This window comes from Falco punctatus, assembly GCF_963210335.1.
Source record: "Falco punctatus genome assembly, chromosome: 1".
Taxonomy (NCBI): domain Eukaryota; kingdom Metazoa; phylum Chordata; class Aves; order Falconiformes; family Falconidae; genus Falco; species Falco punctatus.
Genome location: NC_137580.1, coordinates 109,920,623 through 109,946,136, shown reverse-complemented (window position 1 = coordinate 109,946,136; position 25,514 = coordinate 109,920,623). Strand labels below are relative to the sequence as shown.

The 25,514-nt window shown below is 35.6% G+C and overlaps 1 protein-coding gene across 5 annotated transcripts in view; it reads right to left on the bottom strand.

Moving 5' to 3' along the window:
* Positions 1-8,286: 8,286 nt before the first annotated feature.
* BRIP1 (BRCA1 interacting DNA helicase 1) overlaps positions 8,287-25,514 on the bottom strand; it is a 62,540-nt gene continuing 45,312 nt past the window's right edge. For all 5 annotated transcript variants that reach the window (XM_080382602.1, XM_080382603.1, XM_080382604.1 and 2 more), the window contains exons 17-20: positions 15,070-15,182; positions 12,617-12,699; positions 10,620-10,946; positions 8,287-9,875 (exon numbers count right to left, since the gene is read on the bottom strand). In XM_080382602.1, the coding sequence (XP_080238728.1) occupies positions 9,004-9,875; positions 10,620-10,946; positions 12,617-12,699; positions 15,070-15,182 (1,395 nt within the window). In that variant the 3' untranslated portion in view covers positions 8,287-9,003. The remainder of the gene's footprint in view (positions 9,876-10,619; positions 10,947-12,616; positions 12,700-15,069; positions 15,183-25,514) is intronic.

The window sequence follows — 25,514 nt, the reverse complement described above, 5'->3', positions numbered from 1 at the left end:
TGTTTATTTTACACTAATAAAACCACAACATTAGATTTAAATCTAATACCAGCTGATTACACACTGTACCTGACGCACCTGGGATGAAAGACAGCCCGTTCCCCCGTCAGCTGCCTACCTAGCTAGCAGTATGAATAAAACTGCTGACAGTGTTTGGTTTGCACAGCCAGTCATGGGAAGCAACAAAGAAGTGGAACACAATGCTTCTGACTTCCTGGCAGTGTTACAGAGCCCCTTATTTTAAAGGTACAGAAAGAGACTGTTAAGAAGATAAAACAAAAATATAATTTCATTATACTGCAGAGGAACGCATTATTGCATATTCTTTCAGTATAAATTCCCTCAGTGTAACATTTCATTATCTTCAATATAAAAATGCTAAAATACCGTGAAATCTTGGTAATAGTGTTTGAAATACCAGCATGCACGGCGTATAATGCTTCATAAACTTTGTTCCATCATCACTCTGTCATATAGTGCATTTCAAATACCTTGTACAGTTGATAATGATGCACACAGGCCAAAACATAAGGATCATATTCCATTTTTGGCAAAGTTTTAGTCCTAAAAACCTCTGATTGAATTCTATTGTATTTATATCCACAGTATAAATGCAGGAAAATTCAGGAAAGGCATAGGTGTCCTAAGGTTACTTGCACAGCTCATTCAGGATGGAGCCTCACCCTCTGCCTTTATCTTAAGCTTAAGGCACTACTAAGAATACAGTAAAAATACCCACAGCTTTCTCATCTAGATTTCAAAGAGTTCTATTGAGAATTTAGTTTGCTAACATTGTTAGAAATACAATACCTATAAATAAATTTCTTCCTGTTGACTGTCAGACCTTGTCCATGTTCATCCATCAGGTTCTGATTAACACTTTTTTTAGTGCCAGAAATAACATAAAACTAGATGTTTGAAAATTCAAATCTGACTATACCACTTGCGGAAATATGTCTTGCCCTATTTTTCCTTTCTTGAAAGACACGGATCGCTATTTTCCTATCCCTTTTCATAAGACGTAATACTATAGACACTACATCAAATTATGTATAGACAATTACAGATATATTAAGTGACCTGAACTCAGCTCTCATCTATAATTCCAGATCTCTGTGGTAGAAGTTAGATGAATCATAAACAATTCATTTAGATAAAATAAAATTTTCATTCTAACTTTACAGAAATAGTATTTTAATATTTACTATACAAGCCATTCCATTCATTTTAATATACAAAATAATTTGACTTACCCATGACTGTACTTTATTATTGAAATGAGTAACCTCAGCTCCTATCAAAGGACACGGAGAAATCGACTGAATGACACAGCTCCTGCATTGCAAGTAACTTGTCAGAGAATATTCCTTCTCATTCCAAACAGCATTTAAAGATAAACTGGCATTCAAGTCTTTCAAAAAGAAAGAAAAAGTGCTTTATATAGGCATCGAGAGATATTTTAAAACAGACAAGTGATCACAAGTTGCACTTCAAATTTCAAAATGTAATGCTCTTGTTCTGCCAGACAGTAACGTGGTAAAGAATGTTTACTAATCTCTGCAGTTGTAGTAACTTCTAGAATAAAGTCCTTGTGAAAAAAAAAAACCCAACATGTATTATTAATTGTGCTACCCTAACACCAGAATTGCCCACGTATGAACAAATGGAAGTACTTCACTTTTGATTTCTGTCACCTGAAAGCTGCTAAAGGATTAAACAGTTCATGGTCTGACACCAGGAACCATTTCATAGCAAATACACTGCTTCTGCAAAGCCCTGCTTGAACCACGGGGGCTGCTGGGTCTATGCCTCCAATTCATGGATTTTAATTTGTTGTAAGAAAAGTAAATGATTCTGTTCTCATTATCCTTACCTTTTCTTTTTGATCAGAGTACTATGTAAGGGCCCAAGCAATTTGGGAGTGGAGGGTAAACTGGTATGCATCTTCAGTGTTTGGCTAAACATGCAGAGCTCAACAAATCTCGGCGGAGTTCTGCCTGCTTCCAGTCAACCGTAAATTGTGTGTGGCACTCCTTTTGTGTGTCAACCAATTCTCTCTCAATTTGATGGTTGAGGGAACAAGATGGCATCTCAAAGGAAAAAATCTTTCCATCAACTTCCCAAAAGGTCAAAGGCAAAGGCTGTAAGTCTTGTGAATAGGCCAGTCAAGAGAAAACAAATGTATATAATGTATTTTCTTGGCCAAGGACAACAGTCAATATCCGATTCTCTGTATTTCCAGTTTCCTGAAAAAAGCCACTGACCCACATAGTTTTGCTGTTTATCTGCTTTCTAGCCAAACACTGTGCCTCAGACAGTAAGCTTCTACTGCCTTCAGCTTCCTTACTCCATAAAATGGCCAAACTCCTCCTCATAAGCTTTAAATAATGTTCCTTGTTTATTCAAGGTCAAAGATAGTATACAGTTGTCACTAACATCTTTCAACACGGTAGTATCACTTCTATGTCTGATTCACCTTCCAAATATTTCCTGCAGTTTTCAGAAACATTCACAATCCTTGGCAATGGGACACAGAAATACCGGTATCATTGAAAGATTTGGTATTTCCATTCAGGAAAAAAATAATTTCATTTGCTTTAAGAAATAAAATTGTTCCTTTCAACAAGCTATGAAAAGGAAAGATGTTCTTGAAGGAGAAAGCAAATAACTAGAGCATTTCACCCATATGGAGTAAAGAACTACCAGACTTCCTTCAAACTTACTTCAGAGTGAAGTAGGAGCAATGGAAAGGTGTGGAAGTTAAAGAACAATGCACTCAACCACCACACTGTGGCAATAAACAAAACACTGTTAAACAAACTATCTCTTCAACAAAGATGTAACGAAGCAAGATGCTGAGAGATGAAGATCACACAAAAAATGAAGTCAGAATTACTCATCAGTAGATGGGCAAAAATCAATACCAAGACCCTCCTGACACAAAAAAGAAAAGTGTTTGCAGCAACTACACTCAGCCAATTGCTAACAGAGAAGAAAACAGGCAGAATGCATGGTTTGTAATATGGCATTCCATGTCCCTTACAGGGAGGAAACTTCCTATGAAAAAGCTTTAGTACACCTTCGAACATTCTACATAACAATTTAACAAAAGACAGGTTATAGTCTTTTTGAAAGCTCACGTGTTTCTCTTGGCTTAAAAATGTTTTCCATTAAAAGTATCTGCAAAACCTGTATAGTGCTATTTTGGAGGCTACGTGGGGCAAGCGACTTGTACTTGTCCTCTCCACAGGAGAAGATTTCTCACATAGATCAAGAGATAAAAACATGTTACCAAAATCAAAAGCATCTGCAGGAAATGAAAGAAAACAATGTGTTGTATATAATGTAAAGCTAAAGGACTTGACAAGTGTTAAGTGCTATTTATCAGTAATCAGTAAGATTTACCTTCATTTTTCACTGGCATCTGATACACCTTCAAAGTTTCTTTAAGATGACTAAGACTTGCAGCATCTGAGATGATCAACATCATATTATCATCTTCTGAAATGGCATCTAGTTCGCACATACAATTACTAATGGATTCTTTACTCCTTATATTAGTATTTCTGAAGAGTTTCCAGATTATTTTCAGTTCAATATTACTGTAGCAAGTTTTTCTCAAAATTCCTATAATTTAAAAAGTGGGGTATAAGACTTATATATACATGGCTTTGAATACAGTACTGTTTGAACATTCTGCAAACTTTCCACATTTACAAGATGGTAATTTAGGCCCTGATCCAATACCCACTGAAGTCAGTGAAAAGACTTCTATTGATGTAAATGGACCTTGGAAGAAGGCCTTATTTAAATTTTTTAACGTGTTCAAAATTTACTTTTCAACAGATAATTTTCCCCTTGCTATTACTCCCAAACTGACCAGTGAGTTTGAATCCACTTTGAATAAAGTCATTTATTTTTCATTTTCTTCAAACTGTGGCAGATTTTTTAACTTTCATCAATCAACTGACATCTGAGATTCAGTTTAAACAGCATAAAACTTCTTGCTGACAACAGACACCTTGGTAACTGTAGGCATTAAAGTACCTCAGTGATTCAGAATGCTTTCATTTAACACAGTGATTCCATTTCACAGATTTTATACCAAACAGCAAAGTTATGATGATGCTGATAAATTAAGGAAATGGATGAAAGTCTACTGATGAGATTACATGAGTCTTAATGGAGATTTGTTATGGTTGCTCTGGGAAAACAGAAAGGCAACAAGTGGCCTCCATCACCTGGGCTTCCCTTTACCTCTTTCACCTGGACTTTGCTAGCGGGCATATGATTTTAAAAGGTCCAGAAGCAATAGGGGTATCTCCCACTCTCCCTCAGGCTCTGCCCTGGTTTGTGAAAGAAGAGACTTGTCCTTTCTTGATTTCATCTGATCCAGATAACGCCTGGTCTAGTTTTATGACCTAATGCCCAGTTCAGCTACAATGGAGTCCTGAGCCGCTAGCACATGATCCGTGCCTACGAAGCCTGCCGTCCCTCCCTTTCATTGCTGAAGAGGATGACTTTGACAAGGTGGTGGTTTGTTTTATTTTTCCTAGTGTCACTTGGATACTGGTTGATGCTTATTTCATCACTTAATGAGCTTCTGGGGAGGTGGAAGGGACCTTAGAGAAAAGGAGGGGATGTTTAAGGGTCCGGTAAGGAAGGGGCTGCCATAAACAAGATTCTGCACAAGAAACAGTTCCCTGCTCTGTGTCTAACGCACACCTCTCCATCCCTACCTCCATATCATTTCTAACACCTCCTAAAAATGTAGTATTCTGGCTTCCTTTCAAGGTCCTGAGACATACTTGCAAGGCGCACAAAACCAAATGTCTTTCACCTTCAGATTTCTAAAACCGGGGACCAGTTAAATCCTCACAAAATTCTCCTGGACAACAACATTTTATACATTGTTTAAATGTACTAAGCATCTATATCTAATTGTTTCTGCACGTAACTGACGAGAAATAGGTCATTACCACACATGGCCCAGTAGCCTGAAGATAAGCGTGCATTTTGAGAAGTAGCAGTTGTTATCGCCATTAGCAGCTTTTAGGCCTTCCCAAATTGAAGTGCCTCACCAAAACGTTGAGACAATTTCCAAGCACATCTAATCCACATTTTATGCAATGGGTCAACCAAGGACTAAAACCCAAACTTAATTAATACAAGGTAGATTACACACTGAATAACAGTGTGATCATATGGTTCTTCAGTAAAACTTCTGATAGTTTCATTAGAACTTGTATTAGATTCAGAGAGTTACTGTGCCAAGATATTACCAAACTTCCAACAGCAACTGGTAGCAAATTAACACCTAACCTTTAGAAGGAGCACAGCCCCACAGCCCGGTGAATGGGCCACTATGTTACAAATCATTTCTCTCACCCTCCCATAATGACGGGAGCAGTTGCCTTCAGTTAACTCTTAAATGCCAGTCAGATTCCCATTGTACTTCAAGATAGGTCTGTGTACCAGGGCCACTGAATCAAGCAACAGAAATATGCCAGAAAGAATAACTTATTTTCACTGAAATAAATAATAGTAACTTATTTTTCACTGAAATGACAAGCAAAAATAATAGCTGTGTTATTGTGACAATTCATTCTCCCCCAAAAAAGATTTTCTGCAGGTCGCTGGTACATTTCTAACAACTTCTTTATCTGGTTAATCTCTCCACTGGATATAGCAACCAATTATTCTAAAATATCCCTCCAGTATCCAAAACTGTGGAAGTAAAAGGATGGATTCAAAATCCTATCATGCCCAGCCTGAAACAAATGATCAGATCTTACCCTCTGCTTTTGGCAGTATTTCAGCTCCACAGACAATACAATAAAGTCCTTTCTTGCAAGGCTGGTGGTGGGTTTCCTTCTAACAAGACAATATACAAATTCATATAAGTACTAGTTGGCATATAGTAACTATGCAGACTGAAGCATTTAAATATAAACACAAAAAAATACACCAAAACTGCTTCAGAGAAATGTATTACTTAAAATGCTCGAAGAAATCTATTTGAATTAATGTTTATCATTTATATCAGCTAATAATTAAAATATACAACATGCTAAAAATGCTGAACCTAACTTAAACAGTAATATCTTCATACAAAATATGAGGTATAGTGCTCCAGGCTATCAAAGATTTTGTTTGGAATTTTGCAAAGGAGCCTAGGATGATAGGTGCTCAACCCTCACTGAGTTTCAGTACGGTTATATTCTTACAATTTGTAACTCCTGCCCTAAAAATCATGTACTAACCAGAAACTTGAAGCACTGCTTTTATTGAAACAGGAATCACATCTTTAGTAAGTTAGGAGCTGGACTCTATGGGCAGTCCGTATCTGCAGCTTCTACCTGTGTTAACAGGACTTGCAAGACATTCAGAGCTTTTGATTCCCATGAGCTAAGGTATCTATCAAATGTGTAAATCACAAAGCTCTAGAGCAAACCACGCAGACCGTGAATAAACTATTTAATCTGTATTATTTCACTTACAAGATTACACAATTATTAATTACAATTCTACAATTATTTCCCTTGCAACTTAACATTTAACAGCAGCGACTGCATAATAGGTACTTTATTCCATCTGCATGGTACCTTTCTCTCACAGCTGTAGCCATGTTCCCTAAGGGTAGCTTTTCTTCGTCTGCATTGTCTCTGAACTCTCAATCCTTTAATAAATTTAAGATTTTATGATTATGTTAGACAGAAGAGCATATCTAACTATTATATCAAAGTATGAGAGGAATTTTCAATAATTTAGCTTTTATAGATTTGGGAAATCCAAACAAATAATTCTAGGAAAGTTGGTACGCTGACTTCACTTCCCTTCTATTTGCAGGCTGGGCATCAGGTTATTTAATTTAATACCGGGAATCACCATAAATATATTAACTATAAAGAATATACTTACTTACTAACATATTTAATACCATAGGTAGTTAAAGACAAATTAAGACTGAATTTTCACAGCTTTTACACCAGAAGAAACTGTCCACCACCCACCCGCCAAAACCCAGCAGTAATACAAAGGATTATTATCAGTCAGTTGTCCCAAGCAACACAGCTGTGGTCAGGATTTGAGTTTAGTGAACTCGTGGATAGACACTTGTCAGGAAAAATCTAGTATCTAGTAAACCAAATGCTGATATTTCAATAGAGTAATTTTAAATATAAAATGTAGATGTTTTAAATTAATTCAAAATATCTGACATGAAGAAGGCCATGTTTTAAAGGATTTCTAATCAAAGCAAGATGCAAAAACACAAGATCAAGAAAGGAACAATCTGCTCCAGATAAGGAAAGGAAGATGGATTTTCTTTTTTTTAATGTTACGGATTTATAGTCAGACAAATCTTCTGAAAGACAGGAGATAGTGGTCTATGAGATGAGCAGACAAGCCACAAAGCTTAAGTGATTTCTATTATCTATTTAGATACACATAAACATAAGAAGTGGTTTATTACAGAAAACTCATTTTAAGGAAACTGAGCTATTAGAGGCTCATGAGAATCAAGCTGATCAACTCTGGGGAGCGTAGCTGCAACGCCACCTGCCATGGGCTGCCCCAGGATTTGCTGTGGGCTATGGGACAGTTCTAGTCCAGAAGCCAGTTACAAACAGAACGGCGCCTACCCTCCTAAGTCCTGATATTCAATCAGTTACTTAAAACTAAAATACTTTTCTCTTTAGATGTGTCACATGTTTAAATTGCTGTCAATATTAGAGCTTGCTCCCGCCCTATCAACTGGTTCAAAACCACCAGCATCCAGTGACTAAGCAAGTACAGGGAAACCTAAACCAAGAAAACATGATCCTTATGTGGCATCAATATAACAAAGAGGTTAATCACATGCCTTATACTAGGGACTGCAAGATAATGCTCGTTAAAGATATTCAACAGTATTCTTGCCATTCTTGCCAGAGTATCTAATTTTATAAAGATGCATTTATCGTGTAAGGAAAAGACAAAAATTTAACCCTATTCATATCAACACATTCACAGCTCTGTAGAGGTAGACATCAGCATGTTATTTAGATGATCTTCTACGGAAAATGACCAGTTAATAATTTAATCTCTGTTATCAGTCAAAATATATAAATACCTATGAACTGATCTTAAGGTAGTAGAAATCCTGCATCTTCATATTAATGTATGATAAAAATGAACAATCTTTTTCTGAAAAATCAGGCATAGAATTATTACAGCAACATCCTAGCTGTTTTGATCACAGTAAATGAAGGAAATGTTTAAAACACTTCAAAAAAAGAGACTGAGGAAGATTTAAAGACCTTTATGTACAAATTTACATTGTTATATATTGCATAGAAAATGCGTTTGTAGGGCATACAAATGAGTACATGTTTTGATATGAATACATACAGGAACCGACCAAAAGAAATTAGACCCACTCACAAAAAAAAATTTTAAAGCAACTCAACTTTTATATAAAACAAGTATGAGGCCTCTCATCATCATCTGAGATGACATTCTGCCAAAAGAAATTTGAGGGAAACTTCAGTACTGAAGATAACATGTATTTTGGTGTCTAGGCTCAATCTATGACATGATCTGCAAAGATGCCGTTCCACATGTTTAATTGTAAAAAAACCCTAACAAATGCAGAAAAACATAACTTGATTATATGGGTGTTTTGCTTTCTGAGAACATCCCAATTGTTGGATTGTATTTAATGGTGGATTAAATCTGTAAGAGACAGACCTCCTCAGCCTATAATAAGTTAAATGCTACTTGGGCTTCTATTTAGACTTTCCACGTAAGATGTCCTTTTTCCCCACAGTTAGGATGAAGAGTCTCCATTATATCTATAAAAAACTGCATGTTGTGTAATTTCCACAGTGAAAAACCAAGAAGCGTAATGAAAAATCCAATCTGTCAGCAGCATATATTAACTGAGAACTACAAAGCCATCACTGCCCTATAGCGAGGCTATGTTGTAAAGGCTGCTCACTACATTTCCTATAGAAGCTGTGACTATGTGCTAGAATAGTTCAGTAGAAACGATGACACACCTTTATTTCGTGATCTGGAAAGATTGATTTTCCGTTTTTTGGTGTCCATCTCTTGAGATGCTACCTGCTGTGCTTCTATTTCATGAGTCATCTCTACATTATGAACTGCACTATTCTTACTACACTCATTTTGCATTATTCCATGTAAATTCATGCCTCTGCCATCATCATCATCTATTTTTTTAGTCACACTTTGAGTTTCCGAGGTGTTGACTGCAAAAAAATCATCAGCAACTGTGGAGTTCCCACATTCAATCTGATTCTCATTCATATTACAGGTTTGAACCAGTGGTTTGATTTTCTGCTCCTCTGATTCTACATCATCATAGAGTTCTGGTGTGTAGTAGATATTCTCATCCTCATCTTCAGCTTCTCCAGATATGTTTAACATTGAAAGTTCAGATTTCCCTCCTGCTGAAGGAAACTTACTGCAGGGCTCATCTTGAAGCTGTAGCTCATCAGGATGCTCTTCAGCAACTGGAGCCTCAGTATCTTTAACTGAAAAATTAGTTGTTTCGAAACATGATTCTGGTACACGTTTATGTTCTGAAACGAATGCTGACGGGCACTGGTTTACACTATCAATAAGTTCACCGGCCATATTCACATTCTCTTGTTCACTACTAGCTGGGGACGTGCTGTTCTTGGCTACAGGCAAGGGTGTTGAAGTCAGTGGCTGAAAGCAGCAATGTTCTTTCATATCATCATCATTAGTCCGGCCATTCTTTTTCTCTCTCTCTAATTTAGTTGCTGGCCTTTTGGGTGTGGAATCCAAATGTTTTCTTTTTTGTGTTACATGGCAAGAATGACTCTCCACATCAGCTTTCTGGCCACCTGTGAAAAATCACAAAACATTAATTAATTGTATATGCATTCTCCCTGTTGATTTACAGCACGTTTAGCACATCAAAATTACCATTGTTTAAATTAGGTTTACAGTTATTTTATAACTCATTAAGATTCAATACAAACAAAAGCCTAGATGTTACAACTATTTTTGCACGTGAATTGTCTTAATTAAATCAATTCATTAACTGGCATATGTAAAGTTAAAGTATGACTGGATTTTAAATTTGTAGGGTTTTTGCTATTGTGCCCTAACATTATTTACATCTTTCTTGCCTGAAACGAAGTCATAAACCTTCCTAAAATTTAGGAATGGACATATATTTACTTGTAAAGCTGGTACCAGAAGAGATTATGTGAAAGGAGTTTTACAACAACATCTAAACAACAGATGTAGCTTGAACCAAGGCACTCATCTTGCAATACTGCTAATCTTTATGTGTTTCAAATATATTTTAAGTTATCTTCATAATTTTCAATGTTAAAAGAAATTTAAGTGAAAACATTTTTAACTCTACTATGATATTATCAAACATCATCAATTGTTTTAAGACAATGAGATGGAATAACAATCTTAAGTCTGTTGAGCACAGCTCACACATATTTGGGAATAATTATAATTTTGCACCATAGCACTTCTGTAGTTCTAAAAATAACTTGTTTCTTACAAAAAAGATGCAATTTCACATTTAAAATTGTTAATTAAGTGTTTTCCACAGGAAATTAACATACTTTGTTTCATGGTTGCCCTGACGTTGCTTGGCTGATTTGATGCTGCAGGATTAACTGAGCTGATGGTTGTAGTAAAATTAATTTCTGAAACCAAATTTTGCTCTTCACTTTTAGCAGGAACATCTGGCGACAGATGAATAGTTGCCTCCAGCTGAGAGGCTTGTGACAGGTCTTTTGAATTTGAAGGTACATGGAGAAATTCACTGCTGCACTGTGATGAACTATCGATGTTTTTCTGGTTTCTTATAGCAAATGCATGCAAGGATTCAAGTGCACTACCAAAGTTTTCATGGTGTTGGATTTGTTGACGAATCCATTTAGATAATCCTAATGGGAAAAAAAACCCCCCACAACAGTTACTGTAAGACTTCATAATCTAAACCAGGTATTTCATATCAGTAAATAATACCCTAATACTTCTACGTATGTATAGGCAGATTCATGAAGATTTCACAAGTTGCTCAAGAAAGATAATGCACGCCTTCCTTTCCAGGGCTGGGAATTTGATTTTAATCAATGGTAGTATTTTCATGAGTAATGCTAATAATATTCTTTTTATTTAAATACCTTTGCCTTTTTCACTAATACTTTTTTTCAAGTTCAAACTGCTGCATTGCAGAAACATCATTATACTACTTTTACACCTGTGTGTTCATTTTGCTTGTTACCATAAATCATTAAAAAGCAACTTACATAGAGTACAGCTACTTATCATCATACTGACAGGGTCTGACAAAAAATTAGAATATAATGAAGCTTTTACAACTTTATTTCAGATTAAGTAACAATAACTCAGATATTCAGAAAGAATTGCAACTGCCCAATAGCTAAAATACAATATGTTCTTACACAGAAATAATTTTTTCAATTGTCAAATACCAGATGTCTTGAGCATAACAGCTGTTTAGAAGACGTTGGAACACACGAGAGTGAAATAAAAACTAACTTTCTTGATTTTTAAGAAGAGTTTTTAAAATCTATTTAAATATTCTTTTAATATCAATTAAAATAAAACAACAGAGAACTTGACTTTTCTGTGAGGTTTTACTTTTTAGAAAAAGTACTAATCTTATCAAGTCTTGAACATATAGTTTATTTGTATTACTACATGAGCTACTTCTGTTTACTTAGATAATTTAAATGTGTTTTCAGTACAGACAGACCAGACAAGCGGTTTGACTTTTACTACAGCAGCTGAGCTCCACCTGCTGACTAGACCGCAACAGCAGCTTTTTACATCATCTTTTTGCCGGTCTCTTCTAAACAGGGAACAAAGATACATAATGCATTCTTAAGAAACTCCTTTTTTTCCCCATTTTTATTTATCAAGGTAGTGTGCATGACCTGTTTTATTTTATCTGTATTTATTTCTAGCCAGTATAAACCTACAAACAGAAAATACTTCTTTGCCTATTGAGCATTTGGTGGTGTCAAATGACACAAGTTTTACCTCTTCTTACCTAAAAAGCCAGAATGTTAAATTCAGACTGCTAAACCCTAATCATTAAAGTTCCCTATAGGCATAAAGTATACATCCACTAGAGACTTATCCGAAGACAAAATAAAAATCTAGTAATTTTTAATATATACATTTATACACACACATTAACATACACACATACATATACTTACATTATACATATTTAATATGCAAAGATTAAGAGTCCCCAAGTTTTTATAGGTCCCATTTTAAGAAAGAATTCTCAAATTCTGCACACTGAAATGTCTATATCGTTATCTATATATCCAAAAGGGGAAAGAAGTTAAATTGATTGAACATTGGTACCCACGTGTTTCAGTGTATTTAATGAAATAGCAATAGACCAGGGTACAGCTTAGAGTTTTCAGTCTCAACTGCAGAATTGCAGTTCAATGGATATATTTCATTATGACTTTTCCCTACTCACTTGTATTTGTATAAGCATATTTCTGCAATCTTGATTTTTCACTATTTGTTAATACTGGGAACTTTCCCAGAAACATTTTTTAAAGCTTACCAGTTATGTACTTATTAGGGTTACTCCGGAAGCGGTCATCAACTAAAATAAGAGCACCCCAGTCATTTCTATGTCTTATACACCTGTAAGAGAGCAATAAAAAAAAGAGTGTATATATCATTAGAGTGCATCTAGTAAAAAACTGGAGGGATGAGACAACAATGATTGCAATGAGTCAGCTAGAATATGCCAAAATATACATGAAGTCTTTTCCTATTGTCTTGCACCAAAAATTGTTTTGGTTCTCACAGAAGCTTAATTTTCCCTAATTTCTTTAATTTACTACACAAAAAAAGGTAAATTAAGAAAAAAAAACAACACACACACAAATATTCAGCAGCTAATCAAACCGCATGTCATTCGTTTTCCACTCTTAACTGGGTAAATACTGAAAGGAGAACATGTGAAAGTGGAAAAGAAATTGAACTGATGTAACTGCAAGCAGATTTTTAAACAACTGTGCACTTTTTAGTTTCTAAACCACATGTTATTCCTAACTCAGTGTAGAAACAAAATGGGTAACATTACAGGTCAAAATTGGGAGTGACACCATTGAGTTCATTATTCAGTTGTTAGAGGCCTACAGAAATAATCCAACAGTCACTTTACACGCTTTTGTATTATTTTTCATGTTATTGGATTTCTATACTGCCTGCCAAAAAAAAAAATCATTAAAGAACTGTGATAACATAAATGAAATATGGAAAAGAATCTGCCAGTAGTAGTTTAGGATTATCATCTCCAGTGTATAAGAAGAGGACAATTTTTGAAGATTTTGTTTACAAATAAAACCACAAATATATCAGAGTCAGGGCTTAACATGGGAGCCACAAGACCAGCTTTCCAAAGAAATATTATTTATTTATATTTGAAGTCTCTCCATAATAAGAAAAGCTACCAACATATCTGCAAGAAACAGATTTCTTCCAATGTCTCATTTTTTCATCGCTTTAATACATGTTCTTTTAACTTGCAGTTTAAATGAATTATGCCCACTGGAGACATATCCCACACTTTCAGAAAAAGTGGCACTGCAAGGAATTCATAGCATGATTTTCACCTGGCCACACACATCATCTGTTGTATTCCCACAGGCTGCTATTTCATGTCATGGACCTGTGTTACTACACATAATGTAACAGCACTAAATTAAGAGAAAAGTGCCAGACTGAAGACTGTCATGCTTCTGCACACTTCTATCGCTGCAGGCACCTTCCCAGTAAGAAGCAGCTTGCCTATCTACTATATAACTTAGTATCAACTTGGTGGACTATTCTGGTTTTATAAAAATAGTCATCATGCACTGTCATCCTTTGCCAAATCTCAGTTCAGTAAGAGGTTACTTTAATGGTATTATACACAATTTATACATTTACGTCAGAATGGAAGTCTATTTTCTCCATTTAAGTTTTGACTAGCATAATTTCAGTCAAATGAAAAATCATACAAGAAGCAATTTTCACTAAAACTAGACTTAAGTTAAAACTCATTTCACAGTGACAAAACTTCAAACTCATTTCTTACTATTAGCATTCCACAACTTTCTTAGCTTTTTCTCAACGAATTTTAACTAATGCTTTCACTCTCCAAAGAGGAATCTAAGAAATCAGACCTGTATCAACAAGAATTTACCATGAGATTTTAATAACATGGGCTATTTTCTCTCAATTTTCTTTCTAAACCTTAATTTATGTCATCACATTTGTATTAGGTCTAATTCTAATAACAAGAGTCTTCCGACTGATGTTTCTTATTTATAAATCTGTGCCTACCTCTGTGAATCTATGACAGAGGTATGGCATCTATGACAGATATGGATGACAGATAGCTATATTTATCTATGTATATGACAAATTTTGTTGGAGAAGGATGAATTAATTCTATCCAGTTAATAAAATTTGGTGGGAATTTTCTCATTTGAGAAAGTAAGCTATACCACTTCTAAACCTGGAATGAGATCAGTGAGCATGATAATTGAATTGACCTTCTGCAAAGGTCTGAGAAACTCCCCCCATCCCCCTGCTATTTCTCCCTTTCAAAAATACTTGTAGGTTAAACATCAAACAACTGCTCCGAGCCCACCAAGAGTGTGAACAATTAATACATTTGAAAGACTGAAGAGTTTTTATTTGGTTTATAAGCTAAAGAACTAGGTCTCTGCAAATGCTTTCCTTTCTGTGTATCTGGACTACAAGCAATAAAACCTGCAACAAAACTAAAGTGGATTCTGAATGTAAGACAAAAACTTTAAATTAAAACAATGCACAAATGCACGACAGACTGAAAAGCAGACAGTTGCCAGTACAGAACAGTTGAAGACCCGGTTTCTGTAAAATGAGGTTTTTGGCCTGATTTATCCCCTTCACATTAACAGTGAGGAATTAATCCTTAAAAATGTCACAAAAAACATTCTATAAATATATATTTTTTTAATCATGTTCTATTTATCTCACCTTCCCAAGGCTTGGTTCAGAGCCCTGTAAGCTTGAATTTCATACCACTGACTCCCTGGTAAAAGGCCTCTTGTATTTTTGTGCTGGTCATTGTACTTCCTCTTTAATTCAACCTAGGAAAGAAATAATAAAATATTGTTTTTAATAATGATGTTGAAAAGGAAATATTCTAAAACGGGAATACAAGCAAGTGTTGATTAAATAAATGAATACATAAAGTGTGCTTCAGTGTTTCAACTCTGTATTTTGCATACTGACCAACTTGGCTTTTACCCTTCTGAAGTTATTCTTAAGATGTGATCTATTCCAATAATTTCTATGTAATAACACAACAACCGCATGCTTACCCAAATCTCTGTGCTAGCAGGAAAAAGATAGGCTGTTCACACAGGCAAAACCCCAGATGCAAGTAGATGAGCTAACTAGACCACAGTTTTATTTGCCTATCTGGAAGTAAATGATACAATGGCGATCTTTATCCTTTCCTTTGTCACAAATGCTGACTCCTAAGGTATTACTGGGGCCAGACCATACTTTTCTCAAATGAGGGTTAAGCAAATATAACCCCTTCTCAGGCGTTATGTTAAGTAAGTACTCTAAGAGAGAGAAGGGCCTTGCCAAAGTACCAGAAGTCAGCAACACCAACTCTTAATTCCTGGCTTGACACCACCTTCTGCAGTTTGGAAGCAAGTGTTTCACTGGCTAAATGTGAAGCAAAGGTGGCAGCTAAGGTTTGCAGGCCCATGGGCTAGCATAAGGCAGAGAAGAGCACACTCCTCTTTTTTAAAAAACGCTCTCTCCTCACGGCTTCCAAAGCCAATCTAACTGCAAAAGAAATCCCTGCCTCCCCTTTCTAACCACATGGAGAACACACATAGAACGTCTGATCCAAACCTGAACAAGAATTTGTATTTGGACATTATACACAGTTCCAACATACACCAAAAGAAATTACTGTTACTGGGAGGGAGTGACTGAATTTTATTTTTTTTTAAATAAACACAAAACTGCATCAGAAAGGGTCCTTCCATTGCTCTTTTGTACAGTATTAACCTTTCTAAACTGACAAGTGAAAGGACACGCTTCAGGAGAGAAAACAGCAGACTTCTAACCTCTTCTGACAGGTAACTTTCAAGACGCATTTGGATAAGAAATTTTATTTTATGTACTTATGCCCTTTAAATTGCCTGTCAAATTTACAAATTCAATCTTTACAGCCAGAAAGTAAATTCAGTTTGATTTCACAGAATTAATATTTGTTCCAGTCACTCAGAATTTATTGACTGGCATGTGAGGTTTCCTTTGTAATTTTCAAAACAGAAGATTATTTCTTCTGAACATTCTTGAACGTATCTGTGCATTTCTACAAATGGAAATACTATGTGGAAAAACAAAAGGGTACTCCTCACCCTCTGAAATGAGGTATGATGTCAGAAAATTTTACTGAAGTCTATAAAACAACCAATAACAACATACTCCTGTACATACTTTGCATTTGTTTTCTAGTCCTGGTAAGTTTTCTAACAATTTCCTCTTTTGAAGAATTCCTGTTTTCAGTAAGATTTTGGCTAATTTAACACATGTCGCTTTACCACAGTTTCTTCGTTAGCAGACTGTTCAAAACAGTATAACTAGTCATGTGTCTTACACTGATAAAATTTATACCATTGAAGTAACAGAAAAATGCAAACCAGTCAGATCATCTGCATTGTATCGCATTACCCTGTGAATAAGATACATTATTTTTACATTCTTCTAATACATGTTAGCATTATGCAAATCTATATTGCTTGTACTGTGCATAGACAACGACATTTCATATCTCAAAATATATAAAAATCTGTATTCTCTTGGTCTAAATATAATGTATCTTTAAAACCCATCTTCTCTATCTTAATTAAAATAGAGTTAACAGAAAATAAGCATTCTGTTTTCTCACTTAAATGATCATGTCTTGGCATGAGACAACAAGTTACATTGCTGAGAGTTCAGTTTTCATTATAAGTCTACTAAAGGTAAAAGGCCAGGGCATGTCATTTTAATGCAATCAGAATCTATTTCATTGTATAACTCTTACATTATCAAGCATCAAATCAACGCCCAATTCAAAATGACATGTTACATATGTGAAAAAGCCAGTCTCTCCTGCTAGCAAATATCCTAAATGTGCAGTAAACCACAGGCTAGAAGGGATTAGTTAAAATGTCAAAAGACAGCCTTTTACTTTTACCTGTTCATCCTTAAAAATATACTCTTAGCTATCAGGCATGCTTTACAGACAAATAGCTTCAGCAAGCAGCAGCAGAAGGCCTGTGGCAAGCTCTGCCATCTTGTAGCTGTCAGACAGATTAGGCTTTGATCTGTCTGGGAGGTCATGGTCACGTTCACATTAACTGAAGTCTAACAACATTATACCTGCTAACCAGTCATTCTTTGAATGTTTAATTAGTTCGACATCTTTCACTATAGAGTATTAACTGAGAAATATCAACAAAAAAATAAATGCCATGAACAAACTTTTTCTTTTTTAACGACTTGGAAAAAAGTTGAGGCAGTTTCTGCTACAATTCAGAAGAATTTTCAAGCATATTTTCCAATCAAAATTAGCAATACAAGTTTTTCTTCGACAACATTAAACAACACTCATTATATTAGATTTTATGTACCTGCGGTAACATTGCTTCACATGAAGAAACTCAGAGTTATTCAAGTGATATATATAAGTACATAAAGTGGATTCATACTGTGATGACAGAGGACTGTATCAGTTAGTTTATGGCACAAAACTCAGAAGACTAGCTCAAAAACTACAGCTTGTTTTTCAACGCCAAAATAACCTGTAAATTCAGATACAGAAGACTGCAGCATGCTTTTTTAGCAACACACCAGGCTGAAACAGATTTACTCAAAATTAATAAAAACAGATATATTTAACAGGAAGGTATAAAAATAACAATGTGTTATGAACTATTTGTTTCTACCAAAAAATCCAACAGTTAGACAAGGAAATTACAGTTTCTCTTTTAAACTGAGTTCTTCCCATTCTGTAAATATAAAGCTTCTCCTTGTTTTGCAGTCACAATTACAACCAAGATAAGGAAATGTGAAGCAATTTCAGTACATTTTAGGTATTTTCAGCTAAAGGTCTGCACAGCGTCCTACATGCTATCTCAACTGTGAAGAAGTTTTCAGGAGAAAGCATTTAACCAACAAAGAATAAAACCTACTGTGCTACACAATTAATTCCTTTGTTAAAAATTTTACTTCCATAAAAACAAGCAGATTGTCCAGCAGACATGCATCTAGAATAATTTTATTTCAAGCCAAAGAACAGGACCTTAGACCTCAAGAGCTAATACCAAAGCCTAGCAGGACTGGAGAATATGCATGTGGGGCATTTACCATTTATAATCAGAATATAGTAAATCAATTTATCAGTGCCAATATCGCAATATGAAGGTTGAATGAGCTAAGTCGTGGTATACAATTTTTTATTTTGATTTAAATCAGCAAAATACACTGCAATTGGTTTTACTTCATCTAGCAAAGTTTCGAGATTATTTTTTTTAGATGCATTACTTAACCAAATGCAGTGCTATACTTTGCTTTCTAAAAACAAACAAAAAAATCCCGAGCTGTTGCTAATAGTTAACAAGCCAGGCCTGTTCTTTGACAAGACATCACTTCACAAACATCTTCAACTGCCTCCTATTCTCTCTGGTAGATTAAAAATGAGCTCCAGTTCATAACCTGTGGGATTACAAACCAGATTACCCAGCAGTCTAAAGACAAGGCAGAAATTCGTGAATACAATGGCCCTATTGTGAGCAGTTACAAAGAGCACTCATCTAAATCTGCATTTCTCTTTACATCAGCACTTAGCAGCATTGTGATAGCCCAGGTTAAAGAAAGAGACAACTGCTGAAAGAAAAAAGGGCAAATAAACTTGGAACTGTGTCAATACACACACACAGGTTAGGTAGGTACATGTACACACACGTGTAAACTCGTGCCCTTCACTCCCCACCACTCTCCTCTATCCTCCATGGAAAGAAAAAAAAAATATCAGAGAATGGATATAAATGTTTTCTAGCACTCCACTGACTTGTTTCTCTGGTTTCAGGAGAGGAAAAATAGCAATGAAAACAAAGACCATTGCTCATATAATCAAAAAACTTTAAGACACACATTCATGTTTAACGTCTACTAATTCCTCACCTCTTAAAAACAAACAAGCAAAAAATACCAGGTGGTCATTCCCTGCTTTCATCCCCGAGACATAAAAATGTTTTTTAAGCAAATCTACCATCCTAAAAATCTCATGTGTCCAGTTAGAGTCTCTTTTCCACCTGAAATAGCAATAATTAGAATTCTTCAAGAATATACTTGTCATCTACTTTCCTCCTAATGAATGTCAAGTAATCATAAAAATTTGTAAGCGCAGGAAAGTAAAAGACATGAAAACCCATTTCTTTTCTTTTACATCTGAAAATCCTTAAATAGAAGTAGCATTAAATGGTGCAGCATTTAACTTCCCCCCCTCCTCGCTTCAAAAGCGGTAACAACATCTGCGAGACTTAAGACTAAATAATGCACGTGTAAAGACTCGGGTGAGTCATAGAACAGGCTTCAAACATCCTCGCTCCTCAGTCGGCCTACTAAAAGCTGTATCTAAACACAAAGTCTCAGTTTATTAACCCACAGGAAAAAGATGTTAGGGCAGGACTTTATCTTAAGTGCTCCAAGCATTCCAAGTGCAGCGTTAATACATATAAAACAGTCTGAACTAAGCAAATACTTATTACCTAGAATTTATCAAACTAGATTCTATATATGACAATAATTCAGGCCATTCTAACCATCTCATATACCTACAGGTGGTCACCAGACACAAATACAGCGCACACTTCTGCTTTCACACACAAATACTGCATTTCTTTAAACAAAAACAGCAAACCCCCCAAACTGCAAGCATGGCAATACCATATATACTGTGACAAGACATTATCAGCTAGAGACACCATCGATACTTTGCACTGCTCAGTTATCTTCCCGATGCTCTGTTACACACCTCCATCCTACAAAAGTCCCTACAGCAGGTGAGTCACTGAGGCTGAACTCTGCCCCTCTCAGAGGCTACCAGCTCAAACCAACAGCTCGTGCTTCAAAGCCACAGAAGCTTAAAAATAGCTCAGGTGACCTCTTCTGCCTGAAAATTTCCATGCGCACTTAGAAATTTACCTTCCTCAGATAATACTGAATAAAATAAGGAAAGACTTCTCTGCAGATCTAGATCTCACACAAGCTACATCTCGCAGACAGTTGCGCCTAAGCAGCGCACCTGAAAAGGTACCGGGCAGCCACAGAATTTAAACAGCGCAATGTTTGTTGCCTGAATTAAGATACAATCAAAGCTAGAAAAAGTTAATGAAATACAAAAAAACCCCCACAAAAGCAGCAAATAAAATCTATATACGGAAAACCAATGCTAGCTTGTTTCCCTGTAACCCAAAAGCTTAAATAAGAGATATGGCTTAGAAACAGTAAAGCCAAACAACCCAACAGCAAACTACTGTCCATGAGAGTCTACTAGCTGGTCAATGACCACTTTCTGGGGCAGAAGACCAGTGCCACCACTGCACAGAAAGCTCTCATTTTGAGCTCTCAAGGTATTTTATGATGAAACGCTTCCCCAGTATTCTCACTCTTAGTCCCAGTGTTAGAGAGACGGGAAGCTTACGTGATGTTGTAACCACTGAACACTTTTAGTATTGTCAACTACACCATGTGGCATCCCAGAGATCTGGAAGTTTTACGGTTTGACAAATCTTGTAGCACATTCACCCCAGGCCCATCTACTCATCTCAGTCTTGTAAGCTTTGAGGGACTTGCAACCAAAACTCTCCTCTGAAGAGAAAATTCAATCCATTTCCAGTGAAGCAGAAGCGAAAAAAAAAATCAAACAGCTTCCCCTGAGGTACAACACTGCTGCATACGCTCCGTGCTGCTGTGTGTAAGGTGAAGTGGTAAGTGTCAGTCATCCTTACAAATCCCCAAGGTGATAGCTTCACTTTTAAAGCTTTCAACATACTTTGACAGTAAAGTAAAAACTTAAAGGTCAACGCTACTTGCTAAGGACAAGATAAACACAAGAAAATCATTTTGGAATTTTTTATGGATCACAAAAGTAAACTATTAAATGTAAAGGAAAAGTTTTGATTTGCTGCGTTATTTATCCAAAGGCTTAACTTCTGGATATATTCAGGGATGATTTCTGTGATCTGTGCCAACATATTGACATTACCCTTGCACCAGTAGAAGAGAAATGCCATCCACTAGTCTTACAGGTTAAGTTGAACTTCAACGTTACCTTTCTTCGCTACACAGATGCTGTATTCCGTAGGATTTTACAGCTACTCCTACAAATTAAGCCTCTGTCATAAATATTTTTTTCTTAATTAACACAATTTCTGTTGGATGAAAGAAGACCGTGGATGCCTTTGACTTTTTATAACCATTCTTATTTCTGGAAAAGTGGGAAGTAAAAGGCTTTTGAGATATCTTACTGCTTCAAACTGATGTAAGAAATCACCAAACCACCACATATTTACTGCATTGCTTGGGTTTTTTTTGTAACACAGGTAGCTACACCTCCTGATATCTTCCTTTGGGGAAAATAAACAAAAAAGTGCAGATGGAGATCTGCAATATCCAGCCAGTCATCTTGTTACAAAGTGATTCTGCACACTGCCTCACCCCTTAGAAAGCAGTATCACAGCAGATTGCAATAATTTACAGTGTACTGCTGCGAGACAAGAACAATGCTGGCTGAGCAGTCTGAAAGTATGCTCTTGTACAAAATTTAGAAGTACATTGTCTCGATAATTGTTATTTATCATCTAGAGGCTTGCTGCATGGAACTGCACATTTCAATGATGTAAGTATATTTCTTATTTACATCTTTAATTAATTGTTTCAAAAAGCTACTTTGCAATTAAAATGAAAAATAAAATTGAATATGAAGTGGGGCACAGAAGACAGACAAGTGCGTGTGTGTGTATACATGTTTATATATACAAACATATACATACACTGTACTTCTACCCTATTCAGTATTTCCCTTAGAGAATATTCAATCAATAATAAACCATGATATTTGGCTTTCCTGTAGAAGTTCCATAAATGTTTTTGTGCTCCCCACTTTATATTTGCAATTTTTTCCACCCATTGTAACGGAATGAAGAAAAAAGTAAAAGTGGCTCAGGTTTAGACAGCCATTAAGATAGACAATCAATCAAACATAAAAATCCGTCACTTTTCACAAACATTTAAATCATACTTGAAATTGTAGGGGACACTGTCTCAAGGCTTTCAAAATGAACGTCAGATTTGAACAGATAGTTGTGGCAACGTTGCTCAGAAACATTCAGCCTGCTTAATCACATCAAGAAGAGAACAGTCTTATATCTCTAAAAAAATTCTTAACTTCACTGGGAATTTTAAAATTTTACTAAACACAACAATGACTTCCTCATAAAAACCTAATTTTCTGTACCACTTTGTCCATATTTTAACACAATACTTTATTTTGAATAAGAAGTGAAAATATTTTTAAGTGATGCAAAGCTATGATGAAATTCATATAGTGCATGGTATGTTTCTCAACCCAGGTTAACCGTCTGAAACACCAATAATTTTCTTAGAAATTTTTCTTTTCCTAGAATACAGTCCAGAAGAAATGAATTATTTCAGCAACCACTTATCTAGCACAAGATTCTTTCTCTTTTCAAAGGAGAAAAAGCATATAGGCTTAAAAATTGCCACAAGGGCTAGAAATTAAATATTTGGAAAAATGCCATTATTCTGAAATGCGACAAAAATCTCAATTTGTTGAGCCCTCAAGAAAGGAGAAAGAAACTTCATCCAGATAGCTGCAAACTCTTTGTATCATTAAACTACATATAACCTACAAAATCGTAATTGGAATTATGTGTTCCATCATGTTTCACAAATTACGTTACTGGAAACAATAAAGAAATTATTTGCTGTCGTAGTTCATATTCACGCTATGGGAAATACTTCTCATTAACGGCAAACTCAGCTACAGTTCTCAAGTAATGTCACTGCATAGAAATCCCAGCCTTATCAAGTTTGTTTTCCTTGCACATCTACTGATGTAAAAGAGTTTGACTGCATTTTCCTCTGTATTTTGGTAAAGTTCTCTTAGCTGCTGCATGATTAAGTACACTCTACTGTACTACGATCAAAAGCATCTGGAAAGGTGGAAGCGAAGAAATGCTCTCTGGGAAAGTTAGCTTAATGCTTGCACTTCAGAGTCGCCCATTATCAACATTTCATAGCGAGTTTCTTTATTTTCAGGTCCCCAAGGTAAGAACAGTAAATTATAGCTTCAACTAAACAAGTCACACTTGGCTCCAAAATCAGATTTTCCTACCTCTAGTTTCAGGTCCCAGAGGTGGGCAGAGGAAATCCTGGTCACAGCCAAAGAAGTCATTTTTGGCTCTGAAATAAATTTTCCTGCTTTACTACAGCCAAACCCTACCATTGAGAGTACCATAGCTTTAAGCAATACTTTAACATTTCTTTTATATATTTTTGCTTTAGCAACCTGATTCTTCAGCAATATGAAACCATTTTCAATAACACAGAATTAGGGTTTTGGCCTCTCTTTCTTAAATAAGTATTGCTTATTATCAAGTACACTTCTGAGTCTTCATCAGTTCTTTTTCCCTAACACGGACAGTGTTGTTGACTCTTCTCTTTGGGAAAATGAGTGAACCTAAGATACTACATGCCTAAAATCTTTAAGTGAAACTAAATGATACTCTTTAAAGGTTCTACAGAAAATAATGTAACTTATAAAAAGCATACAGTTATTTAAGGAGACCAAATGCTTGCCATTTAATACCAGAAGTTGTGGCATGTACTTAGCACAAACATATGGAGAAAATAAAATTGGATATTATACATCACACTTGACAATGAGTTTCTTGCTCAAGTAAAGACTGATGTCTGAATCCAAAATGCTACAATTCAAAATATATAACAGAAGTTAATGAATAGTAAGCTAGCATCAGATAACATGTATATGGGATTACACATGTTTTTCTGACACATTATTTACGTTCTCTAATATTACAGTTCACTGGTATTCAATCAAGTTACAAATCATAAAATATATTTAGAAAGCAGGCTGATCACAGACAAGGAATATTAGTGGAGATGAGCCAACATCAAACTGCCACCATGAAATATTGGTCTCCAAAGGTATGATTCTACAAACCTTTATGATCGTGCACAGTCCTAGAAGTATTAAAGGGATTACTCACACAAGTAAAATCTATGTGCAGGAGTAAGGGGTTATGGAATTGAGTCTTAAGAGGACTTTTATTAACCCAAAAAGCAGACATGCAAGCGTATTTCCTCGTAGAAGTGGAGCACTTTTTAAGTGATTTAAACCAATCCCAGAGGTATATAATTCATCGGTATTCCCAGGGAATTGGTAATCACTTGTATTTCCCATTTTTAAAGGGATGTCATTATTAACCATTAAAACATTTAATCAGTTCTTCGTTCGGTATATCAACTAACACCTATTGCTATGTAAAAGCAACAGATGTACTTGTGTTCACAACTTTATGTCTATCTAGGTGTAACTTGATTTGTGTCACTGTGTTTTGAATTTTCTTCTGTTTGCTCAAAACTAAAGCTCCTCCCAAGGATTCAAAGACGGAAGTTTTAAAATTTCCAGGTTTTAATCAGTTTTCTGGTTAGCCTACCAAATCTGAAGAAACACTAACTGACTGTATCATAAAAGCAAATGTCATAACTACCTTGTAAACTTCAACTGTTTCATTTGAGAACTTAATGTATCCTAAAATCCTACAAAAAAAAGATAAACTTCATGGTGTCCTTTAACGTTGAAAAAATGGAATTCTTCTAACCCGAGAAGAAAAAAAAATTCCAATAGAAAAAACTGTTAATGCAGAGAAACATTTAAAATCAGCCACCCTGGAAGAAAGGTACTTGGTTGTACTTGGAAGGGAGAATTTGTATCTTCTTTGTATGATAAGCACTACTGATATGCTTTGAAAACAATCCTGAATAGGAAAAGGTACTTGAATAAAATACTGTAATCAGTAAACAACTGATAGTTGCATCGTAAGTTATTTCTACTGTTTAATGCAAGGAGTATTTGAACATCCACTATCACTCTAAAACACAACTCTATTCCCACCACGGTTCCAAAGAATTTATATTTGATCACAAAAGCATGGTTAGAAGATGAAGTGGCTTCATAAGCAAGATGGCACAATATTGTTTAACCCCCTGGCAACTGGGCTTGTGACTTTTGGATTCTAACTGCTAATGAAACAGTAACACAGCCAGCCAAACTGTAGCTGGTTAGGACAACAGGTTAAGGC